The sequence below is a fragment of the Chelonoidis abingdonii genome, chromosome 4, assembly GCF_003597395.2.
Source record: "Chelonoidis abingdonii isolate Lonesome George chromosome 4, CheloAbing_2.0, whole genome shotgun sequence".
NCBI lineage: Eukaryota > Metazoa > Chordata > Testudines > Testudinidae > Chelonoidis > Chelonoidis abingdonii.
The window spans coordinates 103,955,291-103,967,854 of record NC_133772.1 but is presented as its reverse complement, the minus strand read 5'-3'; the positions used below and the strand labels follow the sequence as shown (position 1 = coordinate 103,967,854).

The following is a 12,564-nucleotide window of genomic DNA, read 5'->3' as shown; positions in this document are numbered from 1 at the left end:
ATAACCTATAATGGCAGCAGGCAATAAAAGAGACCCAGTTTGGGAATATTTTAATGAAGTTCCTCTATCTGTGGGTAAGACAGGCATGCGTGGAAAATGCAAACAGTGCAACAAAGAAATGGAAGGCCTGAATGAAACAACATCACGAGAAGTATTCTGTCTCAGGAGGAAGCGGTGTTGGAGATGATGAAAGGAACATGTCTGAACATGCAGGATCTTCAGGTTGGTAAACTTTTTTATTTCATACTTCTTTCTTAAGGATTGCCTGTCTTCCTTCTGGATTACTCTTGAATTCTCATGTTTGAGCAAAAAAATATAGTTGTTTCTCTATGATACTATCATTTTAGATGCAGTTGTGATAAAAAATAAATAGCTGATCTTCCTTTTATAATTTCACCTTTAACGTAGTACTTGTGTCTCAGTGAATCCAGTGAGTAATACTAAATGAGTAGTATGGTAATAATAATTAAGTAACTGCATTGACTTATTTTCTTTAGGAGAATCCATCCTCAACATACAGGATTCTGAAGACTAATCCACCTTCAAGATCACCATCATCTTCTATAGTTTCAGAATTATCTGCCAATGATAGTGTTTCAGTCACATCACGTGTGTCACATAGCCACAGTATATCACCTGTAGCAAAAGTAAAAAAAACCCTCCATCATCCAGAAACAACCATAGATAAATTTGTGATAAGAACTAGCAAATTACAAAAGAGGTAATTGATTAAAAAATTGCCCGGTTTGTTTATGCAACAAACTCTCCTTTCCACATGATTGAGAACCCACGCTTCATTAACATGGTTCAGTCATTAAGACCAGGATACAGTCCACGCAACAGAGCAGATGTTGCAGGCAAATTGCTGGATAAAGTGTATGAAAGAGAAACTGGGCAGCGTGCAAAAGGTCTAGAGGGTAAAATTGCTAATCTGAATCTTGATGGGGGGAGCAATGTCCGCAATGATCCTGTCGTATTTGGTTGTGTGACAACAGAAGAAGGGAATGTTTTCATCACAGAAACAATTGATACATCAGGAAATGCACAACATACAGCACAATACTTACAAGTAGCAGCTGTTAAAGCTGTAACTGTGAAAAAAATTCAGATGTCTAGTACGCAGCTTGGTCACAGACAATGCTGCAAATGTATCCAAGATGAAAATAAATTCTTTAGAAGAGTCCCAAGCTAGTAACATACAGTTGCAGTGCTCATTTGATGCACCTCCTAGCCAAAAGACTTCAGTGTTCCAGAAATAAAAGCTAATGTTGTTGAAATTGCAAAATACTTCCTTGACAACCACTTTGCAGCAGCTGCTCTGAAAAAACCAAGCTAACGTTCCCACAAGATTTGCAGTGGAACTCAGTAGTGGACTGTTTTGAGCACTACATCAAGAACTGGCCTAATCTGAGAGAGTTTGTGAACAAAATGGTGAAAAAATAGATTGCACTGTCATAGCCAAAGTTCTCAACATTGGGCTTAAGAGAAATGTTGAACACTTGCTGAGTACCCTGAGAAACCCATTTCTGTGGCCTTGAACAAAATGCAGGGAAAGCTGTTTATTGCTGACTGTTGAAATTTGGAAGGAACTGAGTAAGATCATACAAAGAGATATATGCAATGACGAGTTAAATTACAAGCATTAAAAAACAAATGGGACAAGCACTATCTCCAGCTCATTTTCTTGCAAATATTCTCAATACTCGGTACCACAGTGAAACCTTAGCTGCTGAAGAAGTGAAGTTGGCTATGACATGGATATCCAGCAATCATCCCTCCATAATGCCAACTATAATAAACTCTAGAGCTAAGGGTGAACCATTCAAGAAATACATGTTTGCTGATGACGTTTTAAAGAAAGTCACTCCAGTGAACTGGTGGAAGTCACTTAAGTATTTGGATTCAGAGACTGTTGAAGTGATAATCTCATTTTTAACAGCAGTAGCTTCTTCCGCTGGCGTAGAAAAAATATTTTCTTCCTTTGGACTAATTCATTCCAAATGGAGAAAAAAGTTTAGGACCTGAAAAAGCAGGAAAGCTTGTTTTTCTCTTCCAGATTATGAACAAACAGGAAAATGAAGGTGAAGATGACTGAGTTAGCTGCAGAAGCCAATATTTTAAGTATCTCATGTTGACCTGGCTGACAGTCGATTTAATTTGTTTTTTTAAATATTTCATTTAATTATTTTAGTTAAAAACAATTAACAAAAACAAACCTGATTTTAAAAGACTTGAACGTTTAACTAAATTCAAAAATTCATATGCTTGTTTTGTTAAAATATTATATGTTTGCTGTTGAAGAAAAAAAAATCCAGAATACTTAATATTGTTTTAGTTAAATAAAACAATTTAAATGTCTGTCTGGTGATATTCTCCTCCTAATACAGCATGACAAGAAAATCCTCCAAATATTAATTATTAATCTGTTGAATTGGAGATAGTTCACCTCCCAATGACTTCATAAATACCTGCTTCAATTACCTTTGGTAAATGAAATAACCTATATCAGAAAATGAATGATTGCTGTAAAATTAATCTGAAAAGTTTTCAAAATAAATCACTTTAAAAATTTATAGTGTGTACCTTCTAAAAATGAAACCTACATCTATCTCTGAGTTGTGAAGAATATGTATTAAGGTTATAACAATCAACAAGAAGGCACTTTTATGTCAAAATCTATGATTAAATCGAGTCTTCCTGACTAGTGATTTAAATCAAATCCACCCTGGCTATTTTCAATCTCCCTTCAGCCATTTCAAAAGCTCAGTGAAAAACTAGGACTCCTCAACACTGATATTAAATATGTTCTGTACTTGGAAGTCTGAACCTAAAGAGACAAAGGAGGAAAACAGAATTAAACAAGAACAACATATAATAGCTGACAAATATCTGTTAGTGGTATGCTGAACAGTGGGGGTTGGGGAAGGAAGAGATCATAGGTATGCTCCCACACCTCTGAAAATGAAAGAAAGGCAGTTTTCCTACTAATGCCAATTAAATTCACATATGGCCAAATGCCTTTTAGTATCTTAGCCTTCAGTTGAATGTATTTATATTATTCTAGTTCAATTACATAACTGCAACATGAAAGCCGTGCAGCATGGGACCACTGAGACTGCCTCATAGGTAGCTATGCCCATAACTCCAAAACCTGTTACAGCCATCAAACCCAACAATTGTATAACACCAGCTGAATCAGACAAATCTTTTCCTTCCTCAACTATGAGACAAATGATACAGCCTTGTGATTAAAGGCACTGGACTATTACTCAGAAAATTCTGGGTTAATTTTCCACGTCCACTGCAGATTTCCTGTGACCTTCAACACGTCAATCTCTCTGCACCTCAGTTCCCAATCTGTAAAATGGGGTAATCATACTTTTCTCCCACTCTTTGTCTTGTCTATATAAACAATAAGTTTCTTGGTCCAGAGATTACATCTAGTGTGACAATGCTAGTTAGGGCTGCTAGGCACTGCTGTCATAGAAAGAATATACAATATTGTCATGATCCACACAGGAAGAGTGGTGCATCCTGAAACATCTGGGGCAGGAAGTCTTTCAGTCGGGGGGTGGCACGCAGGACTCTTAAGCAATGCGCAAGGTACCATGAAGAAAAATCACCTACTTTGTGACACATTTGGAGCGGTACATTGAAAATTCTGGATCAGTCTCAAATAAAATTTAAAATAAAGATTTTTAACTGAATACACAAAGGAGTATAATCCAAATAGTACTTGTTTTTATTGTGTTATATCAAGTTTAATATGCTTTTCCTAAATTGTTCAATATTCCACCTACTTTTGTGACAATATAAAATTGCATTGCAGAATTTATATGGGGGAAAAATCTAACCAATTCTTGTAATTCTGTATTAGGAATGAAGTCCCACGCCTGAGAAAGCTCCCACTGATTCAGAACACAGCACCCTGCCTGCTCAGAAACAACAGATTGCCAGGAATACATTACTTCAACTTGCTATTTTTTGCACTGACTCCCCAGTGACACAGACTAGTTCAAGGCTATTGTCAAGATTTTCAGAGTCCTCTGAGACAGAATGCTTCTCTGTCCACGACAACCTCCCATGACAGCTACACTGGAACAATGAAACTGTTGATCAATATGGCAAATTTATGACTGCAAGAAACAGAACTTTCATGGGAGCCAAACAAAGACAATGGAACTCACTGCCAGATGAAATAAGAATGACCAGCATTAGCAGAATTCAGAGCTAAATGCAAAACTCACTTAATCCAAGCTTTCCTGCAATAGTACCCTCAACTTTTGGCAACAGTAAATGTTACGAAAAGGAATCCATTTTTATGTAAAAGCTTCCTTTAAGTAGGAAGGTCTACTAATCCTTCCAGTTAATCTTCAGTCTACATGCCGATTTGAGGAGAGAACCAGACCTGTCAACCACTGGCAGTAAAGAAGAGGTCCTTTTCCTGGAGAGGCCACTAGTTTGAAAACTTTCACATCTAAGAAAACTGTAATTATAACTAGAAGTCAACGTGAACATTTGTAACAGCGAACTCTAGTAGAGAAACTATGAAATTGCAGTTCTCCAATGAAGATGTTAAGAATCTTCTCCTCCACTTTGACAGCTACCATTTCTTATAATACAACGTTTTAGCCCAGGATAAATTAGATCTGATGAGATTCTCAGATAAATACAGATAAGGGAAAGACAAAGGAAGGTTAATAAGTAAAGAATAATTTTAGCACACTGCATAGTCAGTGTGAGAGATAAAAATGTTGAAAACTATACATACAATTTACATCTGTTTCCACCTTACAGAATAGTACACTAGACTATACTTTTCTGCTAAATGCAGCTTCAGTTAAGCTAACATGCCCACTTTCCAGAACTTCGAGAGAGTGGGATGTCCTTGAATTTTTAGCGTATGTAGAGAAAAATGCAGGACCCTAACATGCCAAGTCCCTTCCTTACCTCAGTAGAAGTGTGGCAATTCTCCAAAAAGGGTCATATTTTTGGAGTTTAATATACCCACCCTACACACACCCACATCATATAGGATTTGAAAGTTTATTTTAGTATGTTTAGATGAGAACTGATGTTGAGCTGCCAAGTAGTGCCATAAGTCTGTAGATGAGGTAAAACAATGGTACCCAAAATTAAAAAATGTCTTTTTTTTTTTGCACAGTTCCAGAAAAACTGCAACATGACTACCGACTATAGTTATTAGAGATTACATTAATCTCAACACCTTAATGTGGTATTTATAGGTCAAAGCTACCAAATGACAATGTATTAAGAGATTTTAGTGATTTTGAATGGTCAAGGGTTTCCCTCCCTGCCCCCCCGAAATGATTAAACTCTTTAGCATGTGTCAAAAATAGCAAATAACCTTTTGCAACATACTAACATGAAATATTTTCACATTGCATATTATTAATTGTTGAAGTATTTCACAAGTGATAACAGTTTTCTATATTTTCAGCTGAACACTGCTGCCCATATCAGTCTCAAGCTAAAGGTTATGCACCAAGAGTATGTGTTCTCATGGCTTGCACAGCGGGTAGATATAATGTATGTGAAATCCTAACATAATGCTTTTCTGTTTGCAAGCTTTTGTTCATAAACGCAGCCTCTAGGCTTCTTAGGGCAGGTCTACACTATGGCAGGGATCAACACTCTGAGATCGATCCACTGGCCATTGATTTAGCAGGTCTAGTAAGGACCCACCAAGTTGACTGAAGGTCAGTCTCCAGTTGACCCCTGTACTCTACCCCCGACGAGAAGAGTAAGGGAAGTCGACAAGAGATTTTCTCCAGTCAACCCCCTGTGGTGTAGACTCTGCAATAACTCGACCTAAGGTACACTGATTCCAGTTATGTTATTCACGTAGCTGGAGTTGCACAGTATAGGTCGACTTACCGTAGTAGTGCAGACGTAGCCTTAGCAGAAGGTTTTAATTTGTAATAGTCTGTGCATGCACTACTAGCTTTTGAAGTACTCTAGAGACTAGCCTTTTAATTCTGTGTCACTGATACACAGGTCAGTATTAGTGTTATGCATGACAATATACAGCTTCATAGTATGAATATGCAAAAGCTATTCGTAATAGAGAAAGAAGTGGCCCAACAAAAAGTAGTGAAGACAAAGTTCACAAACAAGACCTCACCTCTGAACTGAAGAGGGATGTAAAGCATGTCACAGCTCCTACAAACCATGTCATTAATAATCTGACAAACCCACTGATCCTCAATCACATCTAGAGGTGAATATCAGCATATCTACCAGACTGCATATGACATCAGATATACAAGAGACTTGACTGACAATAGCAGATGTTGGTGAAGAACAAATGGAGAGATTGGTGAGCACTACATTTGATTCTGATGAGACATCTAGCTTCTTCAGCTCAGTCAAGAAAACTAGCATCAAAACATTTGCTGACATGGCCAAGAAGACCACATTTGAAGTCTGGCAAGGGAAGAAGAATCACAGTAGCTATCAGTCCAGAAATTGTGACGCAGAGCCCGGTCCTTAGCAAGACAAAGATGTTTCAATGGGAACTGTTCTTATGCACATAGTCCTGTTGTGTGATTATGTCAAACAAAACTGAATTAGGGCATCAACTAGGAGCTCAAGCTGAAAGAATCCATGAGCTAAAAACCTACAAGAAAAAAATCCACAATGTACATCAGCGATGCCATGGCCATCATACCAATAATGGTTGGAGACAAACTCCACATTTCCGATGAATTGACTGCTGAGCATTTGATGCGGGTCCTAAAAGGATTTGACAAAGCTAATTCTGTAATCAAGTCTTTGAAAGATACGACAGTAGTATCTCTGAAAAAATGCAGAAAGACAGCACAAGACAGGATATAAGGTCAGCTGCAAGAAATACCAAGTGATTGGTGGATGCTCTGTGCCTCCATGGACACCCTGTAGCATTCAACAAGCAGTCACCTGCAAAACTCCCCGGTTAATATAGGATTCAAAATTAACTTCTCAGATAATTGTAAGTGCTCTCACAAAATTAGATGTCCAATTTATCATTTGACAGCTAAAAGACCTATGAATATGCAAGAGTTTATTTAGATAATATTGCATATTATCTATCTGTAGACTTTCTAAAAGTCAATTTATTCTTCCAAAATGTGTGTTGATAAAAGTTATTTTAACTTAGAACATTTTATTCCCATTTTTAAGAGAATATTTTTGATTTGGGCAATGGATTCACCACCAATGAACATATTCATCTGCCATACTCTGGTAACATTTGCAAGCCATTATCAAATAGACTACTGTATACAGTGCCTTCTCTCTCTCTCTTTTTGGGGGGAGTAGGGGAAGGTCAAACACCAGCTCTTGCCTTCAGGCAGGGAAGTCATAAAAGAAAAAAAAAAAGTGTTAGAGACAGACAATTCATTTTCTTAATTCTCTGATCGTACAAAAGGTCAATGCCTGATCAGTTCATCTAATGTATGGACATCATATCAATGCCACATACGACAACTGGAACTTCTCCATGGCAATGACTATTAGTATTATCACCTGTAGGAGCTCTCTTGGAAACGTTACAATAGCACATACTAAACAGCATTTGTATTACTGATAAAAATATCCAGTTATATTTTACTAGCAATAGATATACTTTGTCCCCCTACGACCATTGAGATCATTGGGATGCTACAGGGGGTAAGAATGCTGGCCAACATGAATCAGTAACATCTTAGTATGATACTTTCACTGATGTAACAAAAATACAAAACAGATTAAGAATGTGTGTTATGCTGTATTAGAGAGTGTGCATGTATATACTGTTTTCAAATATTTTTCACTATTAGAGAATCCTCAGAAGAGTTAAACTGGACTACACAATCAAATTATTTTTCTTTCAATGTACTGCACGAACAGTAGTTTCTACATTAAAAATATTAATTATCATAAGAGAACCTCTAAAAAGCATTATTATGTCAATTTAAAAAGAAAATTTAAGTTGGCAGAAAGGATTTTATTGAACAAATTGCACTCACATTAAATCAATAAATTTTTTTCACCACTTGAAAAATGTGGATTGAGTTTTTTTTTATATATGATTATGGAAAATATATTAGTGACAATCATGGTGTCATTGTGTTAAAGTTCTAAATAATTCTACTGACATTAAAAATTAAGCTAGCCGCTTATTTAAAGAGCTGTAGTGGCTACATTTAAAAATTGTGTGTATAAATACCCATAAAACCAATATTTTAAGCATATGGTCTAAACATATTCAATCTTCCCGAAGTGTATTTTTACCTTACAGTAAACAAAATCTTAAAATTGCACAAATATGTACTTGTATGTCAAAGTAAAATTATAAAATCAATTTCGCAACTAAAGAAAAGACACACATCCCTCACTGAAGAAAAGGGTAAAAATCTTTCTTCCACCAATATGTCTATCCTACCTGTATCTTCAATAAATTCCACACATTTTTCAACAAACAGTGGTATGGGCTTCTCAGGTGTAACCAGATCCTGTAGGGGCATCCCAAAGTAATTACTTTCCCAGTTTCTACGGGTTGGAGGATTGAATGCCTTAGTTTTCTTTTTCTGCTACAACAAAACATACCACAGTTATTCCAAAAATATCGTTATTAAGCAGTGTAATAAAATGAACATTCACAACACAAACCCTCAGTTAAGATCACATCTACAGTACGTGAGTTTTCCTTAATGGCAAAACGTAAGTAAAAATCTATTTAAAATAGTATGCTTTAAGTAAAAAGCAGTCTGACATAATGGAAATGATTGTTCATATCTGCACCAGAAAGCATACAGGATGATAAAAACAAAAACACATACACACGAGCAACAAATATGCAGCCTCAGGAATATAATAGACTATTTATCTAGAGTTGCAATGACGCTTTTTCTTCTGTATTTAAACTAATTAACATAACACCATTCAAAGTGAAATTATAATGATGGTACTTTCACAACAAATCTACAGAAGCGAGTTATGATTCTGTATACACAAAAACAGATGTAAAAGATTCACATTGACAACAAAAGAGGTAAGGATATTTCTGCATCTTCTGAGAACCAAGTTGCTTCAGTATGTTTTATATTAAGGATACTACATTCTGCACACTAGTTATTTTACTTACACACACACACAAAACACCACACACAGAGAATATCCCACAACAAACATAAAATAAAAGTACAGTGTAGTATCAGCTTGGCATCTAGGACGCATTCATTGAGGCTTATTATTAAAAGTTTTGCCATTAGATTTTGTCTTAAAAAACGTTTGCACTAGGTGAAAACTAAAGAGAAAATAGTAAAAGACTTGGACATGAAATTCAACTATTAGCATGTGCAGGAGCTTTCTATAATGAAATTCACGTTTCAGCTACTAAACAACTGAGGAAAATAATCCTATCAAACACTTTATCTGTCAAAAATGTAGTACTACTGGACTGTTTGCAGCTACAGATCCACTTATTTTTCACATTTCACTTGTATAATCAGCACCTAAATGTGGAAATTAAACTAGCAACCAGAAATAAATTATATTTCATTTACAAGGCATATACATACAAAAATGTCAACCTGAACGAAGATCAGAGTCAAGTATGTGTCAACAAAAAGATGCAATCATCAGTCAACACTTAGAAAATAGTACAAGAGTAGTGAGTTGGAGGCCATCTAAAAACTACAAAAGCAAGCTTTTAAATGTTAAGCAACTTTTCAATAAAATGTTGTTCAAACTACTGACCATAATTACAGTTCTGCTGATATGTCCAAAAGATTACCACCTGAAATTTAGAGTACAGCATATAATCCAAGATTTTATATTAGGAAAAAACTCTTTACTAAATCATCATCTTGCAAGACACAAGGACCTATTAGGATATTTAAAGACAGAATTTCTTTAGAAGTTATTTCTTCTGAAATTTCACAGTTTCTTCAATCTCATGTTTACAGGAGGATATTTTCCTTGGTGTGAAAGTAATTAAAAACGTATCTGTTGCACAGGATAAAACACGGCAGCATCCTCCCCAATAATGGAAAAAAACAGACTAATAGAAACGTCTACCTTCTAAACTGGGTTGCAAATAACAGATTATTAAAAGTAACTGCTTCCCCCCAAAGCTGAGTATTTGTAAGTTATTACCCCTTTGCCTACTGCAGGGCTTCTCCTTCTGACAAGACTGGATTAGACCAATGTACACAAGAATAATACCCTCCCTACCTCACAAGTGTTGTGAGGGATAAGATTCTTTAACGGTGGAGAAGCACTCACACACTACAGTGAGGATGGATAAATGTGTTAAGTTCTTCTCTTGGTGTTTTCCTGAGGAGGCAAGGAGAAGAAATGAAGCGGTGCTGGTGCATCTTACCATTACAGCAATTTGAGCAGGACAGGTGAGGAAATTGACGCAAAGCCGTGCCAGCACACGAGTGCCATATTCTGTGCACAGCCACTCCAGAGGCCTGTTGGCAGTGGGATAGGGCAAGAGAAAAAGCTAAGAAGGATAAAAAAAAAAAAAGTTTTTCTCAGGGGCAGTTCTCACCCTCATCAACTCCTTTCCCCAGAGATCCCTGTAAGTACATGCTTCACCTACAGTTCAGGCATAAGGGACTTGGGATGTTTGGCTTTGAGAGGATTTAGCAGTGTGATCCTGATCCTGAAGCTCCTGCAGGAGAAAGACCATGCTGCATTCACATGAAAGCTGACCCACTGCCAATAAGATTAAAAGCTGCAGGCACAGCAGTGTGTACCCCAACACTGAAATGTCCTTGTTTTTGAGTACTTGACTTTGTAACTGTAATATTCTCTTAAGGTATTTTTAAGGCAATTTCCTAATTTTTAAAAAAAAGTCTATTGGGGGAAAAAAAAAAAAAAAAAAAAACACACCTCACAGGAATAATATGTGGAACCATTATGACTACCAGACAGCTCATTAGACGAGTTGGAACCGTAAGAGCCAGAGCACAGATCACGCAAACTACCTGAGTTAACTGAGTAACTGATAGCCGTTACCCTCTACGCAGAATAGAAACCATAAAGGGAAAAGACATTTTGCCAGTGCATTTCACAGCTATCTGGAAGATAGAGGACTACTGAGACTCCAAGACCCTGGATTAAATTCAAAGTTCTGGAGGAGAACGTTTTCTAGAAGTTAGACACACTTCTGCACTTCCCCTTTATGAACACTCCCTGCCTTCATCTGCCCTATTTCCCCTGACAGACTCCTGCCCCACCCCCTCCACCTTCCAAGCTCTTATCCACATAACACTACTCCTGTCCCTTCCCCGCTCCTATCCACATGCACATATCTCCTGCCCTCTTACCACCTGTTTTTAGCCTGTCCCTGTCTATTCCAGCTTGTCCCTGCCCTCCCGCTGCATTCATCAAGCAAGTTAAACTATTTCCTCCTCTACCGCATGGTGCCTGGGTAAAAAAAATTTTTCCCCAGGCAGGAGGTGGAAGAGAGGGGCATTCAGTACACAGGAAAGTTTTCCTGCTCCCCGTTTTTGTGTTCAGCGGTACACAGCCAGCCCTTGGTAGCCAGGAGGAGCTATTGCAAGAAAAATCCTCAGTTTTGCCAACCCCCAAAAGTTCTAAAATCATGAGTCAAACCGCAAAATAATCACGACTGGCCCCAAAACCAAATTTTTAATACACCAAAAAGTACAAGATAATTTTTTCATTTCTGAACTCCCCCTGGCCACCCTCAATACGTGTGTGGCAAACCAGTGTGGCCAGCTCTCTCAATTTGTAGAGAAAGGTGATTTTGGCCCCTGTTGCAGGAGCTCTTGCTGGCTGCCTGATGATGTGGATCTTCCTACTTCTTTCCAAATCTCAAATTTTTAATGATTTCTGTGCTGTCCCCAGCATCATATCTATCTGTCCTCCAGCCTATCAATGTATGCACCTCCCAGGCTTGCATCTTCCTCTTGCTCATCAATGTACCTTTGCTCCTCCTGAGGTTCTTCACCCTTGGGGGGTCCAGCTCCATTAATTTTTCCTCTCTCTCTCTCTCTCACACACACACACACGAAAGGGGGAGGGGAAGTTGAAGTAGTAGAGAAAAGCAAATCCATTTTTCACATATTCACAAATGTAAGGTTTTGGACTTGGGGAGACAAAAGTCCCCCAAATACGTTTGCAGAAGACAAAAAACTGGTGGCAATATTAAAAGGTCCCCCGCACCAAGTAGATTCATGGGTAGGAGTACAATGACACACACATACTGTTTGTGACTTATGATATGGAATAGATAAATGGTAAGATTAAGAGTTATATTTTAATAATTTATAATTATGAATAGTGAATGAATTTAGATAAGGTAAACACGTAAGTCAAGGCCTTACTAGCATGAGTGTGGTTTTGCCAACTCTCCTCCTCTCATACAGATTTGCTTAACATTATGTTATTATTGACAGGACAAAAGTATCATGTTGTGCTGGAAGTTCTGAGGCAAAAATACACAAACCTATAATGACAAGAAGCCTCCTTTTCATTGGAAAATCCAGGGGAAGGATGACACTGAAACATGATGACATGGAAATTAAACAGCAAAAGTTGTGTAAA

General features: G+C 37.3%; 1 protein-coding gene across 5 annotated transcripts in view; it reads right to left on the bottom strand.

Annotated features, from left to right (window-relative positions):
• The window catches only part of ARHGAP5 (Rho GTPase activating protein 5), an 81,402-nt gene that overhangs the window by 45,969 nt on the left and 22,869 nt on the right, over nucleotides 1-12,564 (bottom strand). For 4 of the 5 annotated variants that reach the window (XM_032791686.2, XM_032791690.2, XM_032791685.2 and 1 more), the window contains one exon: nucleotides 8,426-8,573. In XM_032791686.2, the coding sequence (XP_032647577.1) occupies nucleotides 8,426-8,573 (148 nt within the window). The remainder of the gene's footprint in view (nucleotides 1-8,425; nucleotides 8,574-12,564) is intronic. The other variant, XM_032791688.2, reaches the window with a different exon arrangement.